This window comes from Mus musculus, chromosome 11 (assembly GCF_000001635.26).
Source record: "Mus musculus strain C57BL/6J chromosome 11, GRCm38.p6 C57BL/6J".
NCBI lineage: Eukaryota > Metazoa > Chordata > Mammalia > Rodentia > Muridae > Mus > Mus musculus.
Window position 1 is genome coordinate 69,296,403 of NC_000077.6, and position 27,560 is coordinate 69,323,962.

At 48.4% G+C, this 27,560-nt stretch overlaps 1 protein-coding gene across 6 annotated transcripts; it reads right to left on the bottom strand.

Annotated features, from left to right (window-relative positions):
• Positions 1–1,506: 1,506 nt before the first annotated feature.
• Cntrob (centrobin, centrosomal BRCA2 interacting protein) lies at positions 1,507–27,496 on the bottom strand. 6 transcript variants are annotated; one of them, XM_011248916.2, is made up of 19 exons: positions 26,279–27,496; positions 25,447–25,531; positions 24,954–25,017; positions 24,416–24,572; positions 23,456–23,572; positions 22,951–23,067; positions 22,544–22,642; positions 18,788–19,024; positions 18,309–18,455; positions 14,933–15,066; positions 13,576–13,701; positions 12,946–13,108; positions 11,541–11,799; positions 9,085–9,227; positions 7,856–7,919; positions 6,692–6,862; positions 6,450–6,564; positions 3,841–3,913; positions 1,507–3,588 (listed from the first exon to the last, which is right to left on the bottom strand). In XM_011248916.2, the coding sequence occupies exons 1-19, from the start codon at positions 26,558–26,560 to the stop codon at positions 3,469–3,471; spliced, it is 2,673 nt and encodes an 890-aa protein (XP_011247218.1). In that variant the 5' UTR covers positions 26,561–27,496; the 3' UTR covers positions 1,507–3,468. The 6 variants fall into 6 exon arrangements, with proteins under 6 accessions (XP_011247218.1, XP_011247220.1, XP_017169943.1 ...); NM_172560.3 differs by having other exon boundaries at positions 3,094–3,588; positions 26,288–27,471; XM_011248918.2 differs by lacking the exon at positions 6,450–6,564.
• Between the last annotated feature and the right edge of the window lie 64 nt (positions 27,497–27,560).

Sequence of the window (27,560 nt, forward strand, 5' to 3'; positions counted from 1 at the left end):
TTCTTTCTTTCTTTCTTTCTTTCTTTTTTTTTTTTTTTTTTTTTTTTTTTTTTTTTTTTTTGAGACAGGGTTTCTCTGTGTAGCCCTGGCTGTCCTGGAACTCACTCTGTAGACTGGGCTGGCCCTGAACTCTGATCTGCCTGCCAGTGCCTCCCAAGTGCTAGAATTAGAGATGGCCTGCTACGTGCAGCTGTGAGTATATTTGTGTGTGTGTGTGTGTGTGTGTGTGTGTGTGTGTGTGTGTGTGTGTACATGCATATATGTGTGTGTATGTGCGCAGCAGTTGGAGGATGGCAGAAGAGGGCTCAGATCTCTTAGAGTTTTACTTGATTGTGATTCTGGGAACCAAACCTGTGTCCTCTGCAAGAGCAGCAAGTGCTCTTAATCACGGAGCCTCTTCTCCAGTCCTGAGTTCATCCCTTTACTACCTGCCTGTATGGCTGCGTCTTTGTAATACCACCTTTCTCCTCTCAAAAAGAACACTGCTTAAATAAGTTCTTTCCAACATTAACTTTTGAGAGAGACTAGCTCAGCTCTGTGTTGGTCTGTGTGACTGATGTGGTTTCCCCAGCGTCTCACAGTTGCTCACCACTAATTATGGGCATGGGTCACCTTCCCAACGAATAGTTTCAACATCCTTTAATTTTTTTTATTTATTTTATTTTATTTTTTTGGAGACAGGGTCTCACCATGTAGCCCTGCCTGTCGTGGAACTCACTCTGTAGACCAGGCTGGCCTCGAACTCTTAAGAGATCTGCCTTCCCCTTTCTCCCCAGTGCAGGGAGTAAAGGCGTGCACTGCCACAATGGTTAGTTTTCAACGTCTTTAAGAGAGGGCCTAGTCTTCCACAGGGCAGACGGCTAAGCTGTCCGTCCAGACCTGCTTTACCCTTCCCATATTGTCACACACGGTACCAGCTGCATATCTGGCAGCCCAGTTAGGGCACATTTCTGAGAGCCAAATGCTGACCACCTTGCCAATGGTATAATAGCAAAGTGGGTGCATCATATTTTCAGCTATGTGGAGTAAGACGCTGGACCCCTAAAGTCTTTCCTCACGTTCCAGCTGGGGGTCATAATGATCTCACCTCACCTGTGTGAGTTACAGCTCAGGACGAGCAGCACGATGGTGATGGTGATATGGTGATGGTGATACGGTGATGGTGAGATGGTGATGGTGATGGTGATATGGTGATGGTGATATGGTGATGGTGATATGGTGATGGTGATATGGTGATATGGTGATGGTGATGGTGCGCAACAGGCCCCAGGTGAGCAGTGACGTTAGACTCCCTACTGTTCTAGACCATCACGGAAGAAATCAACTGTCTGGAAGGCTGTGCTTTGTCACGGCAGTTTAGCTTCCGCCCTAGCAGGCCCCACCTCCTAAGTCCCCTAAGCCCTTCTAACACACAGCCCTGAACCTCCTTGGGAGATGAAAACCCTATAACCAACAGGCCATCTGCACCAGGCAGCTGGGAATGTAGGCTTTCTTGAAATCCTTCACTTTTTTTTTTTTGGTTTTGTCTGTTCCCCTTCTCAGAGTTTTCCTAAGATAACCACAGAGGTGTCAGGTGGGAGATGGCCGTGATTTCTGCATCCCTCCTAAGTTTCCTCAGTGACTAAGTAGACCTAGAAATCAAAGCTGTCCTGCTAGAATGACCTCCCAAAGTGGCTAAGCAGCACTGGGCCCTTCTCTCACTGAGAGCTGTTTTAGGGACACTTACTTCAGCCTGTGTCTCAAGAAAAATGTAGGGCATGTCGGCTGGTGGTGGCTGCTGGAATCTGGAGTTGAGATATGAGTTGAATGTTCATTTTACCAATATTTTTTAAAAGTGTAAAACTCACTTTTATCCATACTGATGGTGCGCCACAGATCAGTTTGGTCACTGATGGCACTTTGTGAAACAAAGATGCAGATATTCCTAAAGGTGGGGCTCACAACACCGCCCTCCCAGTCCCCTCCCCCGAAGCCTGCTGCCATCTCTGTAGCTACTTGCCTTTTGTTTCCTCTTGTACACAATGCAGAAAGTCCTAAGCCGAGCTGAAGGGCAGAACCACAGGACTGGCTTGTCAGCTACTTCCATCCCTGTCCCCAGAGGAAGGCCAGGTGGCAGAGAGAAAACTTCCACCGTGTGCTGCTGTTCGCTGTGTGAAGCACAGCTACACCGGATTCCATCCATCTCCTCAGAAGCCTGCTCAAGCACCCTGTCTGCCCCTCCTTCCCATCACCCTGTCTGGGCCGCTCTGGCGCAGGAGGCTGTCTGCAGGTGTAAGGCTTCCTTCCCTTCAGGCTGCCTGAAACTCTCCATCCTCCCAGGTTAAGTGAGACTGGGCTTCCGACTCCTTAACACTGGGCCTAAACTAAGAAGCTTCGTCCTGATGGTTTTCGAGATGAGTCTCGTTCTGTAGCCCAGGCGGGTAGCCCAGGTTGACTTCAAACTTGCGTCACCCGTCTGCCTAAGCCTCCTGAGTGTTATGATTACAGGCACGAGACACCTCAAGCAGCTCTCAGTTCACAGCCCACAACACTGCTGTGTTCATTTTGATGAACATCGGGAGAAAAGGCTCAGACACAGCTGTTACTTTCCTCTTCCTTCCTTCTTTCCTTCCTTCCTTCCTTTTTTTTCTTTAACACAGGGTTTTACTGTATAGTCTCAGCTATCCTGGAACTTGCTTTGTAGACCAGGCTGGCCTCCTCAGAGATCCACCTGCCTCTGCTTCCCTCGTGCTGGGACTAAACACATGCACTATCATCCCCGTCTTATTTGCATGTTTTAAAGCTGTAAAGTTTATAGCTCAACTACACCTATTGGCTGGACAGAACTTGCCAACCTGAATCCCCAGTGCCACCCAAAAGAGTCATCTGCTCTTAGAAAGCAGGAATGCCAGGCATGTTGGCACAAGCTCGTAACCCAACACATATACAGCAGGAGGGCTGTACAGAGGTAGCCTGGGCTACACAGAGAGGGACCTGGTCTCAAAAAGGGGGGGGGGGGGAATCACATAAAAATAATCTAAAAGTTTTAAAAGACAAAACTTTTCCCCAGCATAAGAAGCTTTTCTTAAACATTCTTAAACATTAAACATTTATACAATAATTTACTCTTTTATTAAAAGTTTGGGAGTTTTTTTTATTACTAAAGTAATACATACTTATTTCAGAAAATATACAAAATATAAATTATACAAAAAGAAAAGATTCACTCATAATTCTACTATGGGGCATCTAACCACTGCAAGCATCCCTGAGCCTAGGGCCACTCAGACATCTAGTCACACACCAGCCTCAAAGGCTCCATAGGCTTTCTCATAGAAAACAAATATATTCTAAAATAATAAAACAATTCTGGAAGGTTTCTTCACAAAGTAGCTTCCTACAAAAATCTCCATTTTCCAGATTCCTCTGAGACAGACAGAATGCAGGGCACTAATTAAAATGAATGGCAGAAGAGGAGAAGGGCGGGCCTCATCTCCAGATGCCGCCCCGACTCCTCATGCTAGGGCCGGGATGCCCACTTTTCTTCCGTGCAGGCTTTTCAGTCTTAGGGACTGAAGCAAGGCGTCGAGGGACAGCCTGGGAGGGGATCTGAGAATTAAGAGGAAAGAAGAAGAAGCCATCATCATATCCCCTCACTTTCCCCACCCCACAGAGAAAGGGCATGGTGTACGGAGAGGCTCCAACCAGTGGGCAAGCAGTGGGTGGAGATGGGGAGAGTGGGGTGTAGAGGTGGGGATGCTAGCAAGTTCGGACCTTGAGTGGTGGGGCTGGCCAGAGCAAGTGCAGACCCTGAGTAGCAGGCTAGCGTGTGGGGAGCCCTGCTCTCCCCTGCTCCCTCACCTCTTTCCGAGTGGTCTCACCCAAACGGGAGTCTGTGTTTCTTCTGGGGACAAGCTCCCCTTGGCCATCAGTTCTGCCACACAAATCAAGGGTATGAATGAGAACAAGGTGGGGGCAGGGGAGTAATCCCCCAATTCCCCAATTTCCTCTCTTAGGAAAGTGAGATGCCTTTAATCCCAGTTTGAAGCCAGCATGGTCTACACAGCAAGCTCTAGGACAGCCAGGGCTATACTTAGAAATCGTGTCTCAAAAAAACAAAAACAGAAAAGAAGGAAAGAAGGAAGGAAGGAGAGAAGGAAGGAGGAGGGAGGGAAGAAGGGCGGGAAGGAAGGAAGAGGGAAAAGGAAGGAAGGGTGGAAGGGAGAAAGGAAGGCAGACCGACAGAGTGAGTCTGGGAGAGCCTTCTAGTACCACAAAAACAAAAGAGAAAGAGAACTGGGAGGTAGTGGAGCTGGAGCCCACGTGGAGGACACTTTGTGGGAGCCACTGAGTTACTCTGGATTGGATCCAAGCTTCTTAAACTGTGGCATGACACCACAAAACAGAGATTTAAAAAAGAAAACACACACACACATACAGAAAAGGTTTCTGAATATGGTACAATCAAAAATTAATAGAAAATCAAGCCCAAATGAGTCCAAGATGTTGCAATTCTAGATGGTGTTGCTCTGAGACTTCACTGCAGCCTTGGTTCTGAACACACAGTATATGTTTTGTTTTGGTTTTGGTTTTGGGAGGGAGGGGGTCTCGAGACAGGGTTTCTCTGTATAGTCCTGGCTGTCCTGGAACTCTCTCTCTGTAGACCAGGCTGGCCTCAAACTCAGAAATCCGCCTGCCTCTGCCTCTTAAGTGCTGGGATCAAGGGTGTGCGCCACCACTGCCCGGCCAGCACACGTTTTACACTGTGCACACAGTGAGCACTGCCTGTAACACTCGGCCAGCACACGTTTTACACTGTGCACACGGTGAGCACTGCCTGTAACACTCGGTCAGCACACGTTTTACACTGTGCACAGTCAGTGAGCACTGCCTGTAACACTCGGTCAGCACACGTTTTACACTGCACACGGTGAGCACTGCCTGTAACACTCGGTCAGCTCTAGGGAGCCATCACCATGGCCTTACTGCTCTCACACAAACCACGGTTGAATTACAGAACACAGACTGTGCTTCTGTGCTCGTATCTAGGTGCACATGCATGTGGAGACCAGGGGACAGGGGCCTCCAGTGCTGCTCCTCCAGAGCTAGCCACAGGAACCTTTTTTTGTCTTTTTGAGATAGGGTCCCACTGTGTAGATCAGTCTTGCCTCAAACTCATAGAAATTTTTGTGTGTCTGCCTCCCAGGTGCTGGGATTAAAGGCATCTCCTACTATATCTAGCTATTTTAGTTTGTAAAACGGCCTTTTATTGTCTTGGTCTCGACAATTGGGCCAAGCTGGCTCCAGGCCCACCAGCCCCAGAGGAGTACACGTGTATGCTACTATGCCTGGCTTTTCAATATGAGCTCCGGATCAAACTCAGCTCCTCGTGCCTGTACTGTAAGCGTTTACCAGACGAGCTGTCTCTCCAACCCCGTCATTCCCCAGCACGTATCAAATCAGGGTTTCTATGGGTTGTAGTCAAATGTCTGATGTGAAAAGTTGTTGAGTTGCTGACTTCATTTCATTAAGAAATGAAAACAAAAACAAACACAAAAACAAAACAAAACAATCACCTTAATCCTGAGCTTGGAAGGCAGAGGCAAGCGGCAGGGGCTGAGTGTGACGCTAGCCTTACAGTGAGTTCAGGCTAACCAGGGCCACATAGTGAAACCTTGTCTCAAAAACATATAACAAACCTGCTTCCCTCTCCCAAGTCTGTCATCTCTGGACAGAGGCGTAGTGCTCCAATCTGGTGCCTAAAACCAGTTTATCTTTCTTAATACTGGCAATAACCAGTCTCTGCACCACTGTTGCCTTTAAACCTTTTAATCTCACGACATTTGTTGTGGGTTCCAATCCAGTTATCACCAGGGCTGTGAGAGTAAATTCTAAACAGTCACCCACCTTGTTCTCTCCTCACTCTTGAGTATGTATGATGTTACTCTCTTGTCTTCCTGTTCCTTTTGTATCTTCCTCGTCTCTCTCCCCCTAATTTTGACCCTGGGTGTTTTGAGGATCTCAGTACCTCTTTCTCTATATCTCTATCTCAATCTCTCTGCCTTTTGTATGAAGATTAGTTTCAATGTAGTCTGTAGCTCCTTTGTAAACCAATTAAAAATTTTTTAATAAATCAAAAAATATTTCCTTATGATTTACTATGAGTAAATGTTTGATTTGGTAAAACAAAAAAGTTCTCAGGTAAATAAAAATTCTGGGATTCTGAGTTTTGAGCTTCTGGGTAGAAAGGAAAGAAAACTGAAGTACAGGCTCATGGGTTGGGGTTTGAGAAAAATTAGTAGAAACGGAAACAAAGAGATGGGGAAACTGTGACTCTACATTTCATCCCTCACCCCACCCTGGTCCCCTAAAAAGGACGAAAGACTGCACTCAGCGGATATACTGGGCCTGATCAACTCCTAATCCAAATTCCACGCTTGAAGCCCTTCCTCTCTCTCCCAGGCTCATACCCACTGTGTTCCAGCCTCTTCAGGTACAGGAGCAGGTCCTCAGCAGGCAGGGCACCCCAACCCCGAGCCTGGTAGAGGCGTAACAGCTCAGACACGTCCACCAGGTTGAGCCCATCTGTAATGAGCAACAAGTTGGCAGTGTTCCCGAGGCCTCCTCTCCCAGCCTGTGTCCATTTCCCTAGGAACCTAGGACGGTCTCAGGCAGTTCCTTCCCTTCCCCTGGCACACCCGGGCCTCCTTACCTTTCTCTGGGGAGCCAGTGCTGAGACCACTGCCTTGCAAATTGGTTGAGGGAAGCCCATGGACCCTGAAGAGACTTGACGCCATGGCTAAGGGAACTTTGGTTTTGTGGACAGGAGGTGGAAGTCGGGGCACTTGAGGGGCCTCCTCCCAAGACGAGACAGCCCGAGAGCCTGGCATTAGGAAAGAGGTGCAACCATGAACACAGGGTAAGCAGAAACCCAAACAGGCTGCACGGGCTCTGCTCAGAGGCCCTGGGCTCAACCCTGGCTGGCACAAATGAAACTGGGCATCAGGATGCATGCTTGTACACACAATTCTTGGGGAACAAAGGCAGGGTGATGAGAGTCCAAGGTCACCTTTGACTACGTGAGACAATGTCTCAGCAGCAAAGATGACAATCCTCTCCCCAATAACATTTTTCTACGTACTATGAAGTAAAAGAAGAGGTAAGTATGACATTTCAATGAACACAATGACTGGTCATTTAAATGACAACTTTTTGTTGTTGTTGTTGTTGTTGTTGCTTTTTCGAGACAGGGTTTTTCTGTGTAGCCCTGGCCATCCTGGAACTCACTCTGTAGACCAGGCTGGCCTCAAACTCAGAGATCCACCTGCCTCTCTCTCCCAAGTGCTGGGATTAAAGACGTGAGCCACCACTGCCCGGCTAAATGAGAACTTTAAAATTTAGTTATTTTAGGTGTTAATGATACATTGAAAAGTACCAGAAGTAATTGTTTCTAACACTACCAGTTTTAATGATAAAAATAATTTAGAAATGGAATCCAAATTCAGGCCAGGCACTGTGTGTCACTTCTATAAACCCAGTATTAGGGCAGGCTAATTGCTCTGAGTTCAAGATCAACCCAATTTACTTAGCAAGTTTGAGGCCATTCTGGACTACAGAAGGAGATCCTGTCACAGAAGACAGACAGACAACAACAGAAGAAATGGAACCCAAATTCAAATAAATACATATAATCTCTCTACAGAAAACTACTGTGACCATGTTTCTAATTCAGGTTTGTTTTATACGCTAAGACAGCCAAAGCCCTTCATAGGTACTGGAGCAGAGCCAAGTCCTACCTCCAGCTCCTACTCCATCCTAGATCACCAATCCCTACCTCTCCTAGGCCATCCTGCCCTTCTTCAGAGTTGGGACTCACCAGCCTTAGGGAGCAACAGGTCGGCTGAGGGGTTTCCATTGCTCTGAGGCGCTGTCTCCAGTAGCTGGGGAAAGAAGACAGGAGGCACCTCTAGAAAACTGGTAGAAAGAAACCTAGGCTCTGAGGGGAGCACAGATGTCTGAGGCTAGGGTCAGTGACCTAAGTTCCAAAGGACAATTACGGACTAAGAATGAGATCGAGTGATTGCTAAGACAAATAACTGGTCCTAAATAAGGCAAGGAAGTGGCTGAGGAGATGGCTCTGGGACACTGAGCAAGCATGGGGATCCGAGTTTAATCCCCAACATCTACATAAAAGCCTGGCATAGCTGTGAACGATGGTGCAGCCCTTAGTCCCAGCACTGGGAAGGATGGCAGCTCCCTGTGAGTTTGAGGCCAGCCTAGTTTACATAGTGAGTTACAGGCCAGCCAGGGTTACATAATGAGGCCTTCTCTTTAAAAAAACAAAAATAAAAATAAAAAAGCCAGGCATGGCAGAGAGTGGAGCAGCCATTTCTAACCTCAGCACTTTGGAGGGAGGGAAGAGAGAGACAGGATAGTCCTGGGTGCTTGCTGGTCGGCCACTCCAGCTAACTAGTAAACTCTAGGTTCAGTCAGAGACACTGTCTCATAAAAAAGAAAGAGAGAGAGAGAGAGAGAGAAAGGAAAAGAAAAAAGCCAAGGCTGGCTGTGGTGGCACATGCCAGTAGGATTTGCTGAAGGAGGCTGAGACGTGAGGATCACGAGTTTGACGCCAGCTTGGGCTACACATTTGGGACTAAACCACCAACCAAAGAGTACACAGGGAGTGACCATGACTCCAGCTGCACATATAGCAGAGGATGACCTTATCTGGCATCAGTGGGAGGGGAGCCCCTTGGTTCTGTGGAGGTCCCCTGTAGAGGAATGCTAGGGCGCTGAGGCAGGAGGGGGTAGGTGGGTAGGTGAATACCCTCACAGAAACAGGAGGGACAAGGAAGGGGATCCGAGGTTTAACTGGGAAGGGGATAACATTTGAAATGTAAGTAAATAAAATAACCAATAAAAAAGAAACAAATTAAAAATGGCATTGAAACAAATAATTTAGCTATAGAAGAAAACGGCTGACACTGGCTTCTGGCTCACACAATTCATGAGCACTTGCGCAGGCACACACACACACACACACACACACACACACACACACACACACACACACACAGAGGCAAGGAAGTCACTCAGGCATAGTACCTGTTGCAAAAAGTTCTTGAGGCCTTCAAGCTGAGAAGCAGGTGGCAGCCTTGCATCGCCATCAGATCCCGGGTCTTCCTCAGGAAACGGGCGTTCGGCCCTGTGATCATCAGTGAAAGCCTCCAATGCAGAGAAGGGCCCAGCTGAAAAATGAAACAGGCGCTCTGGCATGCACGTGTGTTGTTCATGGAAGAGGTCTCTCAAGAAATGACCTACCATGTGCTCCCAAAGAAAAGGTACCACTGAATGGGAGAGTGGGGGCTGGAGAGACGGCTCAGTGGTTAAGAGCACTGGCTGCTCTTCCAGAGGACATGAGTTCAATTCCTAGCACCCACATGGCAGCTCAAACTGCCTAGAATCCCAGTTCCAGGGCAGTCAATGCCCTCTTCTGACCTGCACAGGCATACATTTGGTCCATAAACATACATGCAGTCAAAACACCTGTACACATAAATTTTAAAAAGCAAACCTTTAAAACAAATAAATAAATATAAGAGGGACACCACACCCAGGAAAGATGGTCCCAGAGTTGAAAAGCACTGGAGGGAAGGATAAAGGTTCCTTTTGGGGGCTGAGGTGCAGCTCCCCTGAGAGTGCTTACCTAGCAAAGAGCAAGCACAAGGGTTGGTCCCAGCACCGCAGCACACTGGGTATGGGGGTGGACTCTTGGAATCCCAGCATTTGAAAATCAGAGTTCAAGATCACAGTTGCTGAGGCAAACCCCACCTCCTTTGTTTGGGGAGCCTGTAAGATGGCTCAGCCAAAAAGGGCAGTTGGCTGCCAAGCCTGATAAGACTTGAGTTTGACTCCTGGGACCTACATTTATATAAAGAGTAAATCAACTCCCATAGCTCCACATAAATATTATGGTATGCATGTGCTTACACAAATACAAAGTAAATAATGTAAAAACAAAATGAGTGTTTATGAGTGCAAGCGCACTAAGTGGCCAGAGAAGGATGCTAGTCTGCTTACTCCTTTGGGACAGAATCTTTCACTGAACCTGGAGCCAGGCCCACATGTCCCAGTGATCCCAGTCTCTCCAACTCTGGTGGTTTGAATGAAAACGGCCCCCATAGATCCACAGGGAGTGGCACTATTAGGAGGTGTGGCCATGTTGGATTAGTCTGGCTTTGTTGGAGGAAGTGTGTCACTAGGGGTTGGTTTTGAGATCTCAGATGCTCAAACCAGGCCCAGTGTCTCACTCTCTTCCTACCTCAAAGGTCAGGACTAGAAGTGGATTCACCTACTTCAACCAAGTAGAAAATCTCTCACTGGTATGCCCTCCATTTCTGGATTGCTGTTCATTCCAGATGTAGTCAGACTGATAACCAAGAACAGCTCTCACAGCTCTGACAGGCCCCACAGGCCCCACAGATCGAGGTCATCAGTGAGGGTCACACACTGGGGCTTTTACATGGGCGCTAAGGTCTGAGCTCAGCCCCGCTGCATATGCAGCAAGCGCTCCTGCTCCCTGAGCCTTCTCTCCAGCCAGGCCAACACTTCCCTCTTTTGGTGTACTAGGGACTGAATCCAGCACCTCATGTGGGAGAGGCAAGCATTCCACCACTGATACAGCTCCAGTCACAACCTTGAACTCTATCCTCCTGCCTCCACCTCACACGTGCACAGTGCAAGGCATGAGCACTACCCCAGTTCTATCCCTTTTTTTTTTTTCTTTTTTCATAGGGGTTCGTCCATCCATCCCAGGCTGGTCTCAAACTCACTATGTGGGTGCTAGAGAGGGGTGGAGGCAAAACACCCATACATAGAAAATCATAAAAATAATTTTAAAACCACCTCACTAAGTAGCTGAACATGATCTTTAACTTCTGACCTGTTTGTCTTCACTCAGTGCCTGCTGTGTGTGCCACCAGGTCCTTTCTGCAATGCTGGCGGTTCACACATCCTAAGCAGGCACTGCATTTAGAACTAAGCTACAAACCTCTCTTAGTTCTTGAGTTACACTGTATCAACGTGTTTGAACTGCAAAAACCCTACTCATCCAAGCCACAGCTCACTTATCCAGGGGTGGCCATCCATTAAAGTCAGCCCATCCAGTGATAAGTATCATTGAAGAGCCTAGGCTAGACTCAAGTGTCATGACTGGTCAGGTCCATACACAAGCCACAGTTATAAGGAGTGAGAACCACAGTGTGGAGAGTGAGAGAGTGGTAGACTTGTCCAGAAAGAAGCTGGGGTGTAGGGTGAGGAGCATTCCTGCCCAGAGAGAAGTGCCACCACCGTTCTGACAGCACCCCTGTCCCCAGCTCCAGCTCCCAGCACACCCACGTACTCCCATGTACCCGTCCCTATACTCAGCCAGTTTCTGTTCCTTGCAATTCATGATTTGTAAGGCACCTAGAAACCAAACACCCACGCTCCTATCAGAGAGAACTTGGTAAGGAAGCCATTCATGGCTAAGGAGAAGGCCGGTGACCTCTGGCCTTAGTCACCTGTGGGTGGAGTCACATCAGGCTTGGGTTCCAAGGGCTGAAAGGAGTTCTGGTTCTGGAAAGGGGGTCCCAGCAGGAGGCTCAGATCTGGGGAGGTGCTGCAGAGGACAGACGGAGCTCCAGGCACATCACCCTTCACTTCTCGGCTCTGCTGCAACACAGGTTTCAGAGCCACAGCCATGGGAGGCATGGCCCAGGTCCTCCTCTCCCCCTTCTCTGGCTCCAGAGGCCCGGGGCTGGAGGGCTCAGCAAGAGGAGCCTGGCCAGGAGAGAGAAAGAAAGCAAGCTCACAGCCTGGTGGGTTCAGAGAGACAAGTCTTAGTACAGACACTTGACTATGGCTGTAAACTCCCTGAACTCTGCAAAGGGAAGTGGACGGCATCTAATCTCCACCAAGCTTTAATCTGATTATTTTTCTTTCATATTACAATTCTATTTCCACAAATTTTGTAGATAACTAAAATAATAGCATGTGTTTTAATATTTATTGCAACACTATAGATACAAAATACAGAAAACCATTTCTGTATCAAGGAATATGCACTTGGTCACATTCAAAGTTATATACAGCAGTGGATAGAGGGTGGCATCTGGTGTGAGGATCTCAGGGGAGGAGGAGAGATGATCAGGATGGCAGCCTTGACTTCCTCTGGGGAAGGACCTGGACACAGAGGCCTGGCCTCCCAGGAGAGAGTAGAGGCTACTTTTTACTATAAGAAAGGAAAAAGGTTTTTAAAAAGTAAAAAAAGTTTGCTTTTTGTTTTATTTTAACAGCTTAGATGTTTGTGCCACATGCACAAAACTAATTCTAAAGCATTTTAGCCAATAATCATTATCATAAATTAAAAATAAGAGGTATCAACATTAGCAAGACCGGATGTAAGGGTCCCTATTTTAATCTAGGGCAGGATTAACTTGATTGCGTGTGTGTGTGTGTGTGTGTGGTGTGTGTGCATGCATGTGCCTGCTTTTGTTGTTGCTGTTGCTCCTTTTCATACATTTTTGTTTGTTTCGCTTTGCTTTTCCTTTGCGACAGGACCTCATGTAGCCCAGGCTTACCCTCAACTCACTCTAAAGCTGAGGGTGAGTTTGAGCCTTTGACTTTGGCCTCCTCCTCTCCACAAGCAGTTGTGCCCAGCTAGTTTCCCCCTGGGTTTTAGGGAATGCAGTCAGGTCTTCATGCTTGTAAAGCAAGCACTTTACTGACAGTCATCTCCCTGCCCTCAGCAACAACTTACTGCCCTAGTTTATTTAGTCATTATCTCACCAAACTAGTACCACATATTCATTCACATGCACAGAACCACAAAATTATGCCCAGTGGAACAGGACACATTTGGAGAGCTATGACCATGGAAAAAAGGGCTATTTGGGCAGGGCAGCTGCTCTCTGGGGCAATGGCTACCTGCGGATTGGGAGGCAGAAGCGTGGTACTGAGCAGTTGGTTGGCCTCCTCCCAGTGGGCCTGCAGCATGGCTTGGAGCCGCTCCACCAGCTCCGCCCGCTGCTCCTCCAGTTGTTGGTTGCCGCTCTTCAGGTCACGCACTCGAGCTTGCTCCCTTGCCAGTCTGAGGAGAAGAAGAGAGGGACCGGGGAGGTGGCTCAGTTGGTGACCTGTCTGCTGCAGAAGCCTGGGGCTGAGCTAGGATCCCCAGTAAGGGCAGTGTGAGGCGGAGCACATACGGAAGCCCAGTGCTGAGCAATCCCTAGAAGTCCCCAGAGCTCCATGGTGAGCCAGTCCAGTCAAACTGGCGAGCTTTAAGCTTAGCGTCTCAAAAAATAAGGTGGAGGAGACATAGGACATGGCCCTCAGGTCTACACAGCACCCACAGCAATGTATATATAGTCCCCCAATTCACACATATTAAAGAGATTTTAAGAAAACAAGAGGCTTGGGGCAAGAGGCCGGGTGCAGTATCAGACCTGAAGTAATTCAGGATTTGGATACATCAGAGGAGGCCTGATCTTCTGAAAGGCTTCCCTCTGCCATCCCCAGTCTGGGCATTACCCAGGGCAAGAACTCCGAGGCCAGTACCTGAGCTCATAGTCCTGAGCCACCTGCTGCTGGCGTTCCTCCCGGTCAGCCATTTCTACCTTGAACTGAGCCAGCTGGGCAGCCAGTTCCTGTTGGTGCTGTCCACTCAGTTCCTGTAGCTGCTTCCTAAAAAGACCCAGGTGAGAAAGAGATTTAGAGTACAGACGGAAGCACCATCAGGAGGCAGGAGAGGTAGCTCAGGGGTTAAGTGTGTGCTGTGTACTGCTCCTGCAGAGGACCTAAGTTCGGTTCCCAGCATCCACACTGAGTGGAGTCCAGCTCCTTGTCTGGTCCCCACAGGCATCTGTACTTACATGCACACATCTAAACACAGATATATGTACATACATGTATGTACAAACAAAGCCATTTTTAAACCAAAAGACATTATCAGTGAGAAAAAGACAGAATGTGTGTAGGTAAGGGAAGATGTGGGAAGCCAGCCCAACCCAAGACTTTTTCAGAGGCCTAATAAAAGGACAAAGGAACCATTAGTTCTGTGTCCCTGTCCAGGAGTGACAGCACCTCACCATTAGGGAGCCTCATTCCTGTGGGTTCGGGTCAGGAAGACAGACGGCTGCAACCCCACAGCACAGCGACAGTGAGAACAAAGCTGAGGCCACAGGATGGCCCCAGAAGCAGAGACTGATGTGAGGGGTTACAGGAAAGCAACAGACCAGCTCTTCGCTTTGGGTTGGTTTGGTTGAGACAGAATCTCATTACATAGCCCAGGCTCATCTCAAACTTGCAATTCTCCTGCCTCAGCCACCCAAGCCGGGACTATAGGAGTATAATCTACATCCATTTGAAAATGACACAATAGAAAGCACTTCCACCAGGCATGGTGTCACATGCCTTTAGTCCCAGCACTCAGGAGGCAGAGACAAGACAGATTCTGTGAATTCAAAGCCAGTCTGGCCTACATAGTGAGACCCTGTCTTTAAAGAAAACACACACACCCCGCAAAAACAAACAAACAAACAAACAAACAAACAAAATAGAAGCACTTCCAGAAATCATGGTGAAGGAGGATGAGAGAAAGCTGGGGTTGAAGGAGAACACTCCTGGAGCAGCTGTGAACAACACACTTCTGCATTGTTCCAAAAGGAGCTGGAAACAGCATTCATCTTTCTATCCCTCAGGGCAGCTGCCCCACGGGAGGGAAATCTCTAGGCTGTGTGCCTGTCCATAAGCACTTCGTGGCAACCCTCCCGAGAGGGCCTGAGACCTTAACAGACAGGACTGGAAGTACACCGGGAGTCAGGCCGGGAGAGGCTAAGAGGCTCTGAGCACAAGGGCAGGAAGCTAATAACACTTGCTGCTGCCAGAGAAACACTATCTAGTAAGTTCCAAGTACCTGTGATGGTCCCTGAGGGAGGCGGCCTGCCGCAGGCTGTTCTCCTGAGCCTCTGCCAGCCGCTCAGTCACCCGCTGCTCCAGCTGTACAGCCAGCTCTGACTCCATCTGGATCCGCTGGCTCTCATATCTGGCCTGGGAGTAAAGGAAGGTGGGATGACTGTCAGCTCAATTATGTCTGAGATTAGTCTTCTAAGTGTGGGAAATGTAAACAAGATCAGTGCCAACAACCCCTCATCTGCCTGAAGGACCAACGACAGGGACTCTGCCTTGGACAGTGACTCAGATGCCCTTCCTTTATTAAGCCATGCGACATATCAAATGAGCACATACAAGTGAAAATGGCTTTGGACAAAAGAAATCGATGTATTAACCCGGGGACGCGTCAGAGCACCCTGCGGTGCGTCTGAGGCGAAAGCTGATTACTTCTCCTGGGACCAGGAGGATTCAAGCGCCCGAGCGCCATCTCCGTTCTCCCCTTGTGCTCCCTCTCCTGCTCTCTGGAATATGAGTGCCAACCCCACAGCGGCTGTCTCTCCACCTCTGCCTTTTGCCGGGTCACTGCAGCTCCTGACCCCAGGCCACACCTCTTTTCTAAGTGACTTTTCCTCTGCAGGACCTCTCTCTATTCTCGCTCTGAGTCTTCGCTGACTGCTCTGCCTGCAACTGCGCTTTAGCCTCGCCCTTCCCTCTCTTTCCTGCTATCTGCTGACATTTGGGCTAGATAATTCTAAAGTGTATATAATAAGCTTTTGCCTCTAGGCACAGCTTTCACTAGATTTCTTAATTCCCAATTCTTTCATTTTGTTCTGATCTTTTTTCCAAGCTTTAAGCCCATATACCCAAGCTAGGTACGGTGGCCCATGCCTGAATCCCAGCACTTGGTGGTCGGAGGCAGTAGGATAGGGGCAGTCAGCTTCCACATAGCAAGACCTTGTCCAAAACATAAACAAATAGGGGGCTGAGCGGGAACTCAACAGTCAAGAGCACCGGCTGCTCTTCAGGAGGACCCGAGCTCAATTCCCAGTTCCCACTTGGCAGCTCACAACTGTCTACAACTCCAGTCCCGGGAGCCAACGCTTTCACACCAATACACATGCAGGCAAAACACCAATGCATATAAAATAAGAATAATCATTTAAAAATAAATAACAGGGGCTGGTGAGATGGCTCAGTGGGTAAGAGCACTGACTGCTCTTCCAAAGGTCATGAGTTCAAATCCCAGCAACCACATGGTGGCTCACAACCACCTGTAATGAGATCTGACACACTCTTCTGGTGTGTCTACACACCAGACAGCTACAGTGTACTTACTTATAATAAAAAATAAATCTGTGGGCCGAAGCAAGCATGGACTGAGCAAGTGGGTTGACCGGAGCGAGCAAAGATCCTAGAAATTCAGTTCCCAACAATCACAAGAAGGCTCGCAACCATCTGAACAGCTACAGTGTATTCACATACATAAATAAATCTTTAAAAATAAAAATAAATAACAAAAAACAAATAAATAAACAAAACCCCCATATACCCCAAAACTTCACAGCTGTTTTGTATAGACCCGGGACAGGGGCACACCCTCCAGATCCCTGCCTCAGTGGTGCCTTTCCCTGCTGAAACACCTGAGCTGAGAAACAGAGGCCTCATTCTTGGCTCGTCTTACTGCTTACTCCCTTCTGACTGGTCATTTAGTTCTCCTTCTTAGCTTGCTCTTACTAACTCACGCATCGGCCCTTGGCAAACACTTCATACATAAAAACAGAGGCCCACAATGGTCAGGACTAAGTCCTCCTGAGTCAGGGCTCACTGTCATGTTTCCCCCAGGACTGAAACATGGTTCTCTCCGAGCAGGTCTGCCATTTCAGGGAGCAGCAAACTACAACTTAATTTCTGCCTTCCCCAATGCCTGCTGTTTGTTATGAAGTCTGACCGGGACATAGCTATACCCATGTACTTACATACTCCCCATAGCTACTTTTGTTATAACAGTAGAGTAGTTACAACTGAGAACACACCATCCACAGAGTCAAAAATATTTACTCTCTGGTTCTTTGCAGAAAGCTTGCTAACCCCCTCTTTAGTAGATAATCAGAAGCTAACTAATGTAAGTTTAAGATTCAATGTACTAGTTACACTGAAACTGCTATTTTTTTTAATGTGTATGGATTTTGCCTGCAGGTAAAATGTGAATTTAGTTCTGGCGATTAGTTTCGTTCTGACGACTGTGTAAAATGTTTCCTGAGGGCAATCGATGAGTTTCTGAGAGCAAGTTAAGAAGTAGAATTAAATGACATGCTGGGGCCTGGTCCATGCAGGGACCAAAAAAGGGTGTCAGATCCCCGAGAACTGGAACTACAGATGGCTGTCAGCTGCCATGTGGATGCTGGAAACTGAACCTGGGTCCCTTGGAAAAACAGCCAGTGCTCTTAACCACCAAGCCATCTTTCCAGCCCTAGAAAGGGTTTTGTTGTTGTTGTTGTTGATTGAACCCAGGGACTCACACATGCTGAGCGTGTCCTCTACCACTGATCCACAGCCTAGTCTACATTGTACTTTTGGACACGGGCTCTCACTAAGTTGTCTAGGCTATCCTTGACTTCACATTCACACTGAAACCTAGGCTGGGCTATAACTTGAGATCCTCCTGCCTCAGCCTTCCAAGTAGTTGGAATTATAGATTTGTGTCACCAGGCCTGGCTGAAACAAGTGTTTCAACCTAACTGTATCTGACAATTTTGGTACTATTTTGAGCCAGGTTATGAGCTGTTACAGGAACTTCCCAAGTAAATAAAATAAACATTGTCCTCCTGCATCCCCAACTCAGAGGTATTAGCAGAAGTTACTAAAGTAATAGTAACTGGGCTGGGTAGATGGTTTAGCAGATAAAAATGTTTAGCACATAACCCTAACAACCTAGGTTCAATTCCTCATGTGCAAGGCGCGAGTTGTTCTCTGACCTCTACACACACGTCATGGCACGATTCACCCACATACATACAATCATACCACATATACAATGGTAAGAGATAAAATAATAACCAATACAAAGCAGAACATTACCAACTGGAGTCAGGTCAGGCAAAGACTTTCAGCCTCTCAGTCAGTGAGTGCGTGCAGTAGGTGTGGCACTGTCTCTTTAAGAACAGTACACGGTATCTCAGACTTGAACCAGCAGAGTCTAAATGTAACAGTGAGTCAACCCACACTGTGGGAAAATGTCTTCAGGGAGGAAATAGTGAAACTTTAAGACAGAATATTACCAAATTAACCAATAATAAGTCTCAACTACCTGAGATGGGCAAGTCTTCCATGATTTCCAAGTGTGTGCTCAAACCTGCTTTCTCAACTGCAGAACACCCCACGGACCTTCTGGGGCTCACCTGGACCAAGCTCATCTCCAGCTGCAGTGCATCTCTCTCTCTCCGGACTGTGTCCAGATCCCCTTCCAGCCGCCGCACCTCAGTCTGGAGCAGTGCAAACTGCTGCTGGGTCTCCCAGGCTGCCTGGGCCTCCCTCTGGCTGTTCCCCTAAAAAGGACAATCCCGCACTGATGCACGCCTCATCTCCTAAGCCCCGGCTACTGATCCACGTCACACTCCATCTTCCCTCTTCCCACTCATGTTGCTTCTCCATCTCTGCTTAATGTCATCTTTGGCCTTTCATGTATCTGTTGTCCCCCACCGCCGCCCCACCCCACCCCCAGACCTTCACACTGGTCCTCAACCTTGCCTTCCATGTATAACTCTTTACTCTCCATCCTAGCTCCCTATCGACCTCCATATCCTGGCATCTCACCTTATTCTGCCGTCATTTTTCCCAACATGTCTCCATTCCCAGCTCTCCCCTTTGCCTCTTCTACCTTCTCTCTTTCCAGCTGAGCCTGGCCTTCCTCCTGCAGTGCCTGAAGGCGTTCCTTCAGCTGGTGTTCCTGCTTGATCCAGGCCTGCCTTTCCTCTTGTAGAGCCACTTGAAGGGCCTCCAGCTTCCGGTGCTCACTGAGCTGCCCAGCCCTAGCCTCATCCCGCTCTTCCTGGAGGGTCCGGCACTGCTGCTGCTCCACCTCCAACCTCAGAGTCAGGGCTTGCCTTTCTTCTTCCTAAAGCCCCAGGAGAAAGTCAGCTTTTAATCTGCACCCAAGAAAGCAGCAACCTGGCAGACCACCTCCACACAATGTAGTGCTGAGAACTACGATCACGAAATCTAACCGCTGACTAGCTCACTGGGTTGTAATACAGGAGGTAAGCTCTCCCTCCCACTGCTCCACAGGGGGAATGCACACCTGCTACAGTGAGCCTAGCAGAAGCCCAAGGCTTAAAGGCCATAGATCTGGGGAGCTATTACTCTATTAGTCTTGCTAAATGGACATGTTGTCAAAATGCTCCCTAAATATCCACGTTTAAGGGCTGCAGAGATGGGTTAGGGTTAGAAGGATCAGTTGCTTTTCCAGAATATCCAAGTTTGATTACCAGGACCCACATGGTGGCTCACACTTGTCTTTAACTCCAATTCCAGGGGATCTGAAGTCCTCTCCTGGCCTCTGTACCAGACATGCACATGGTGTGCAGACATACATGCAGGTAAAACAACCATACACATAAACTAGAAATAAATTTTTAAAAATTCATGTGTGATTATTTAAACACAGACTTGTGCTGTCCTCAACCTTGGCAATAAAAGGCTCACTCTGCTGTGGCAACAGCTAACTCGGAAACTCAGAACTGGGTGACAGTATTGCAAATAAGTAACTAAACAGGGCCTCTATATCTATACCAAGACTCCCTGCCAAGGCTCAGGAATGCCACGAGGAGTGCAGGGAGGAGCGCAGGAAGGAGCACAGGGAGGAGTGCAGGGAGGAGCACAGGAAGGGCACAGGGAGGAGCGGAGGGAGGAGTGCAGGGAGGAGCACAGGAAGGAGCAGAGGGAGGAATGCAGGGAGGAGCACAGGGAGGAGCGCAGGGAGGAGCACAGGGAGGAGTGGAGCACAGGGAGGAGTGCAGGGAGGAGCACAGGAAGGAGCACAGGGAGGAGCACAGGGAGGAGCACAGGGAGAAGCGCAGGGAGGAGTGCAGGGAAAAGCACAGGAAGGAGCACAGGGAGGAGTTCAGGGAGGAGTGCAGGGAGAAGCACAGGGAGGAGCACAGGGAGGAGCGCAGGGAGGAGCGCAGGGAGGGATGTAGGGAGGAGCACAGGAAGGAGCACAGGGAGGAGTGCAGGGAGGAGCACAGGGAGGAGCGCAGGGCAATGCTGTCTCTTGAACATGATAAGGCAATGCACTCATCAACACAGCAGCTATGGCTACGGCAAGAGACCGGCATGTGATCAAGGCAACAGGATCAGCCAGCCAGCTGACTACAGCAGTTACCCCCAAAAGAAAAGGAGACTTGGGGTGCATTTTATCAAGACACTTTTTTATATTTACAAGATTGGTAAAGAATAAATAAAAGATATTCTATTTTAAAAGCTGGCACATCTCGCCTTTTTGCCAAGTGAAGGAGTGGCAAGAAGTTAGCTGTCTGCAAGCCAGAGACCAACCCTCCCAGTACCTGTAGCTGTCAGAACTTGAGAAAAAAGTTATGTACATCCTCCAGTCACTGGTTTTTTTCCTATGAGAGGCTGAGTACACTGACACACATGCTGTGTGCAGAAGGGGGCAGGAAGACCTCATGCTTTTAAAAGAAATATTAGGGGCTGGTGAGATGGCTCAATGGTTAAGAGCACTGACTGCTCTTCCAGAGGTCATGAGTTCAAATCTCAGCAACTACATGGTGTCTCAAAATCATCTGTAATGAGAAACAAATAATAAAGAACCTATGGGCCAGAGCGAGTAGGGCCCAGAGCAAGAGAAAGAAAGGGAAGGGAGAGAGAAAAAAAAAGAAATAGCAAGCCAAATGAAGACTTACTTACTACACTGTGGGCTATGAATGTGTGATATAAACCCTGTCTCTTATGAAATCTTCAATAGGATAATTTTTATTTTTTGGAGACAGATCTCAATATGCAGTTCTGGTTTAGAACTCGCTCTGTAAACCAGGCTGGCTTGAACTCAGAGATCCCCCGACCTCTGCCTCCCAAGTACTGGGATTAAAGGTGTATACCATTATGCCCGGTTAATAATTTTTAAAAATAAAAGTAGTAAGTACATAAAAGAAGTCTGTGCCAGAGTTCTAAATCTCAGGGTAAATCCTACTCCTCACATCTGTTATCACGTGCTCTGTTTTTCGGTCAGTCTGGCCATGTAGCCCAGGCTGAGCTTGAATTAGATCCATTAACCTCCCAAATGTCGTGATTATAGGTGTATGCCACCATGCCCAGTGTACCATGTGTTCTTAGGCATACATCATCATCTGTAAAAAGAAGATAATACACTGTTGACCTTGTGAGGATTAATGGAAAAAGTGTATATAAATCATTTAGCAGTGCCTGGCACCTAGCAAGTACTTAACACGCAACAGCCATCACCATCATCATTAAATACAAAAACCCAACCTACAGTCAGGAGCTGGCCAAGTAGCACCAGCGTCAGCTCTGTCACATGTACTTGGGAAGACCACAAGCAACAGTCTGCATACAGCAAGCATGTGTCATGAAAGCAGTAGGTTCCAGGCCTGGCTACTAACTTCATATGTCTTCACATGCCCACTTCAGCTCTAAGAATCCCAAGTAGGTTTCACCCAGTAGCGGTTTAGGATGTATAACCTGAACCAGAGCTCCCACTCCAGACTGAGTAAGATAACCTAGGAAATTTCTGAAACCCATTATACATCTATTGACACAAAATCTCTGGGAGTGAGAGACTGAGGGTATATAGCTCAGTAACAGAACTTCTGTCTAGCATGTGTGAGGATCCTCTGGCTTTTAGAAGTGGGGTTCTAGGGCTGGAGAGATGGCTCAGAGGGTAAGAGCACTGACTGCTCTTCCAAAGGTCCTGAGTTCAAATCCCAGAAACCACATGGTGGCTCACAACTACCTGTAATGAGATCTAACGCCCTCTTCTGGTGCATCTGAAGACAGCTACAGTGTACTTACGTGTAATAATAAATAAACCTTAAAAAAAGTGGGGTTCTAGAAAAAGGTGTGTGTGTGTGCAGGCATGTGCACACTTGGATATAAGGTCTATGTAGTGCAGGCTGCCCTCAGACTCACAGAGATCCACCTGCCTCTGCCTACTTCAAGAGTGCTGAGATTAAAGGCCTGAGATACCACACCTAGTACCTCAGATGGGTTTTAATTTTTTACTAAGATTTATTTATTTATTTTATGTATGAGAGTACACTGTAGCTATCTTCAGACACCAGAAGAGGGTAGGGGATCCCATTATAGATGGTTATGAGCCACCATGTAGTTGCTGGGGACTGAACTCAGGAACTCTGGAAGAGTAGTCATTGCTCTTAACTGTTGAGCCATTTCTCCAGACAGGTTTAATGTTTTAAAAAGAATATAATTTGCAGTCTCTCCAATTTGCCTGGGAGCAGGGCTGTTTTCAGAGATTAGCAAAACTGTTCTGAGGGTGCATCTGAGCAGCAGGGCCCTATACCCTCACATTATAAGTCATCTAAACCATCGCAGCCCACGGTCTCTATCAGTGACCACCACCTCCTGCAGCGGGCCCTCTCACCAGGGCCTCTTTCTCCCTCTGCTGTAGTCTGGCACCCTCCTGCTCCCGACTCAGGGCTTCCATGGCCTCAGAAAGGCTTTGTTCCAGGCGGGTCACTGTCTTTCAGAAGAGAAAAACACACAACAGTGAGAATGAGGAAAAACACCTCTTCTTCAGAAATAATTAGCAATGTACACAAGAAACCAGTGTCTACCAAATGTACACATGAAACCAGTGTCTACCAAATGTACACATGAAACCAGTGTCTACCAAATGACCTGGGGCACCAAAGACAAGATACAGCAATGGTAGAGGAAAGGGCGCAGGGACAGCAACCAAAAAGCCACAGGCCAGGCTTTTGGGAACCCTAATACCAAAGCTACTTCTTCCTATCTAGACTTTAATGCCGCCTGATCCAGGCCACCCACCTCCTGCTGCTTGCTTCTGGTGAGTTCTGCTGCCTGGCGCTCCTCTTGAAGTCCCCGCAGCACCTCTGTCCGCTCAGCCTCATGGCGATTCCAGCCTTCCACCACTCGAGCCAGAGTCTCAAGGAAGGCAAATAAGGTGAAATTTCAAAATCAGTGTTTTTGCCCTCTTTTCGACAAGTCATGAGCCACCTCCCTCTCCCAGGTCAGAAACCCTAACATCTTGCCCTGCTGTTAGCATGCACACACACTGGTTAGACAGGGTATGATGCTGTTAGCATGCGCACACACTGGTTAGACAGGGTATGATGCTGTTAGCATGCACAAACACTGGTTAGACAGGGTATGATGGTTCATTCCTGTAGTCCCAGCACTCGGGAGGCTGAGGCAGGATGGCCACTAACAGCTCAAAGGAAGATGATGAGACCCTGCCACCCCCAGCCCCCAGGTGACACTGCAACAGTGCTCTCCACAGAGAGAGCTGTCCACCAGTGATTGCTACCGTCACCTTGTCTAGTTGTTCAATCATGAGATCTTTCTTGTGGTCGGCAGCCACAGCCACAGCTAGCTGTTGTTGCAACTCAAGCACGCGAGTCTGTAGGCTCTGGATGTGGCGCTCGCAATGCTGGAAAGAAACACGAGGCACGTGGGTGCTGCTCATCCTGAGTCTGACCACAGCGCTGACATTTCAGCATCCTTAGGGAGAAATGGGCTGGAGACAGAAAGCCTAGGTCCCCGAAACAGAACTGGTTTGAAAAGAAAGAATCAAGAGTTCTGGAGCCTTGAGACCCGGGGCCTCCAAATCCTTTCTCTTCCTAGGTCAGGAGGTGGCTGTGAGCTTCCAGGCGCTTCTCTTCCCTGGATTTCCGATCAACTGTTTCTTCACTGTGAAGTGTGCAAAGTTACTCCTGCTCTAAGGAGCTCACTGCACACAAGTGGAGAACCTTTCATTCATGGCCCAGCAGTTTAAAATAACGGGGAGAGTTCTAAAGCTGACAACCAGTGATCTGCCTTTTCTTTATTCTTCGTCATCTCTCTGTGCCCTCAGACATTAAGGGTCTTATGAAGAAAAAAAAAAAAAAAATCACCAATAGCTCTAAAGCTCTGTGCAAGCCAACAAAGCTCTTATCCATTTAAAAAGACACCATGGAAGGGGTTTCCTGTGCTAGGTGACAGCCAGCATTGAAAAGGACACAGCCCTGACTTTGGAGGAGCTTAGGTTGTAGAGGGAAGAACAGACAAGATGTTACCAGTGACAAGTTGTATGAGGGGAGTCGGGGATCTGAGAACTCTAAGCAGGAGTGTGTGGGGGAACATTAGACAGGCCAGTCCCTGAGGGCCTCTCTGAAGACGCCCGAGAGCACAGTGCTAGTCCCAGTCCTCAGGCTTATCCATCAGACTTGCTTCTCTACCCAAGGCCCCTCATTTCTAACCTTGCCACCTTCAGAAGCAAGCCTATGCCTCTCACCTTTCTGCGTGTAAGCTCTGCATCCAGTGCATCCCTCAGCCCCTGAAAATCTGGGGGGTTGGTGGGGGGGCCGGGCCGAAGGCTAGTGTAGCGGGGAAACAACTCTTCCAGTGCCGGGGCAGAGCTGGATGGAGACAGGTCTTGCAGAGGCCGGGTGCTGAGCAAGCCAGAGAGAGAATGTCAAGACTGGGCAAAACTTTGAGACCCACTGATCCTACTGTGGTATTCTATATAGCAGAGAACCAAAAAGTGGAGCCACCAACAGGACAGAGGATTCTCTGTGAGGTCCCTTCCTCCAACCACTCCCCTACAATGAGGCCTAATAACAGCAGATACAAGCTTACTCTTCTAGGAAAAAATGGGCTGAGGACAGAGAGAGCCAACGACTAGACAGCTACTGCCCAGGTTCCAGAAGGAAGAGAGAAAGAAGAAAAGCCAGCGACAAGATTCTAGATCTCTAGGAAGTGCACAGGAGGGGATGGGAAGTAGGGAGTGGGAGGAGAGCAAGTGGGGCCAGAACCACCCCAGGAGCACTCACTTGAGCAAGGTAGCTGTGCTATCACTGTCAAAGGAGTCCTCTTCCCGTCTCTCTGAACCAGTTCCTAGAATGAGGGCCCAAGAGACTCCAAAGTAAGAACCAAGTAGGAACAGCGGCCATTTAAAAAAAAAAAAAAAGAGGCCCTTCCAGTTCAGCTCTCCACTCCCCAAATCTTTTCCCAGAGAATGGGCACTTTTTCTTCTCGTCTTTTCTTTTCTTTTTTTTTTTTAAAGATTTATTTATTTATTTACTTATTTATTTATTTAATGTGAGTGTCTTCAGGCACATAAGAAAAGGGCACTGGATCTCATTGCAGATAGCTGTGAGCCACCATGTGCTTGCTGGGAATTGAACTCAGGACCTCTGGAAGAGCAGTCAGTGCTCTTAAGCGCTGAGCCATCGCTCCAGCCCTCTTCCAAGAGCTCCTGCTTACCTTCTCCTGCCCCTACACCTCAGCTTTCCTCTAGAGCGCTACATAGCTGAGCTGACTTACGATAGGCAGTATCACGGGAGGTATGGAGCATGGTCTGGAGCTGACCCCGAACACTTTCCATCTCAAAGATGTGCTTAGACCCATCCTAGGGGGGAGAAAAAAGAAAGCCCACAGAAGTGACATTTTAACCAGTGTCACCAGCATTCTACGCACTACCAGGATAGAATTTTCAAATGGGCCTTAGAACACTAAGGAAGGCACTCAAACCCGGCTTCACCTTGAACCCCAAACCCCAAATGTTTACAGAGGCCAGAAGGGGAGTAAGTGAATGAAGTAGCAGGTTTAAAACAAGGCTGGAGGGGGACTGCTGTCAACTGAGGAGCAGATGGCCTGTCTAAGCCTGGTGCAGCTGTGCCTACCGGATCCCACACTCTGGACTCTCGCCAGTCCGCACAGCAGGTATCCTTTCCTTTGGTACAACTATCTTCCTACACATGCATGTGCAGTGACTTGCATACCACAAAATCACAAGAATTTCGAGCTGACAGGATCTTCACGTGTGCTGCAGCTGTCCTTAAGTCTCCAGTTCTCACTTGGGTTCAAGAAACCTACTCCCCACTTCTAGGACACCAAGCTACTCTACAGGGGCAGGTGTCTGTCCAAACAAAAACATGCAAAAACAAAGCAAAACCCTAGGAACCGTCATAACTTCCCAAATTATAGGTTTATGCCATTCCCTCAAAAGTATCTTCTGTGAGAAAAAAGCATGAAAGCCCTGTGTGCTTGGAGGAGATCGTTTAAATCTAATTAATAGACGCAAGCCACAGCAAAGCTAACCTGAAAGCCCAGGAACCTAATGCTTTCTAACACCCGAGAGATCTCCAAGACGCACCTCTCTCACCTTTTTCTTCAAGTTGTTTTCCAATCCAACGGACAAGCTGCGACTCAGTTCTTGAGCCAAGCTGTCTAAGCCCTCGTTAGGAGGTGAGGAGGTGGGAGCTAGATACAGCTGGGCCCGGGCCGTGGCCTCAGCTTGGCGGCTGAGATGCAAAGAAGTATACAGTTGGGAGGTCACCTCGGAGGACACCTGGTTCAACCCAGGAGGCTCTGACGAATCGCTCAGGAGGTCCTCAGGTCGGAGAGGAGAACTGGGACTGGGGGCTGCTGTCGCCATGTACAGTGAAGAGACAACTGGACTCAGCAGGGGACTGGGAACTCCTGCCTCAGTTCTGAGAGGGGTCCAAACTTGTGGATAAGTTCACAAAGAAGAAAGATTTGGAAGGGAGGAAGACACTTTGGGTCCTCAACAAATGAGCTTTCTGGTTAGAGGAGTGTCCACTGACTCCAGAGACCATGGAGAGGGCAAACACATTCTTTCTCCCAACTCCTGGGAACGGTTAAAAGCGGATGTGCAAGGCAGAAAGTCAGGGGAATGGTCAGAAGACCTGCATGCAGGGAGACAGAACCGCTGCAGTTCCTTCCTCCTAACTAGGGTCCTGGAAATTGCAAATCAGTTTCGGCACGGGTTAACCATGGTTAGCTTTTTTTTTTCCCCACACTCAAAATGTGCAAACTGAAACAGACCTCAAACCAAAGCTGGCCCAATGTATGTCCCCCAATTGGTTTTAGTGAAGAAAGAGGCAAGACTTCAATGCCACAACACCCCCGTTTCGCCCTTTCTTCACCTGTCCCACCCAGAGTCGACTTCCTCGGATTTCCCCTCTAATCCTTCCTGATAAAAAAAAAGCCACAGCAGAGGTCCATAGAATTCCTCCCTATCCCACCCTAAGAAATCTCAATAAAAGGGGCGCGCGCGCGCACAGACATACACCCGGCAACCAGCCGCCTGGTATTCTCTACCGCAACCACCTGGCTCCGACTACTCTGAGCATGTCGGCCCTGGTTTCCCAAGATGAGGAGGACTGTCCCCCAAGCCCCATAACCTCCACAGAGAAAGACCAAAGGCCAACCTCCCTAGCGCGACACTAGCTTGCAAAACCGTTGGCAGCCTCCCGCCCACCGCTTGCAATCCCGCCTCCAACCGAATTACGTCACCCGCCCGCGAGACCAAGCTCCCCGCACATCACTGGGCTTCAGAGGCCCGGGAACGTGGGCACGCATGCGCGCGGCATCGGCGACCACGGATTGGCTTCAGGAGGGAGGCGGAGTCTAGT

Bases quoted from the DNA above. Each gene is read 5' to 3' on its own strand.
- Cntrob (XM_011248916.2), bottom strand. From the start codon at position 26,560: ATGGCGACAGCAGCCCCCAGTCCCAGTTCTCCTCTCCGACCTGAGGAC. The intron at 25,018-25,446 runs GTAAGTCAGCTC...CCCTCATTCTAG, and splicing joins CTCCCGTGATACTGCCTATC to GAACTGGTTCAGAGAGACGG. The intron at 13,702-14,932 runs GTACTTGGAACT...GGGTCTTTTTAG, and splicing joins TCCCTCAGGGACCATCACAG to GAAGCAGCTACAGGAACTGA.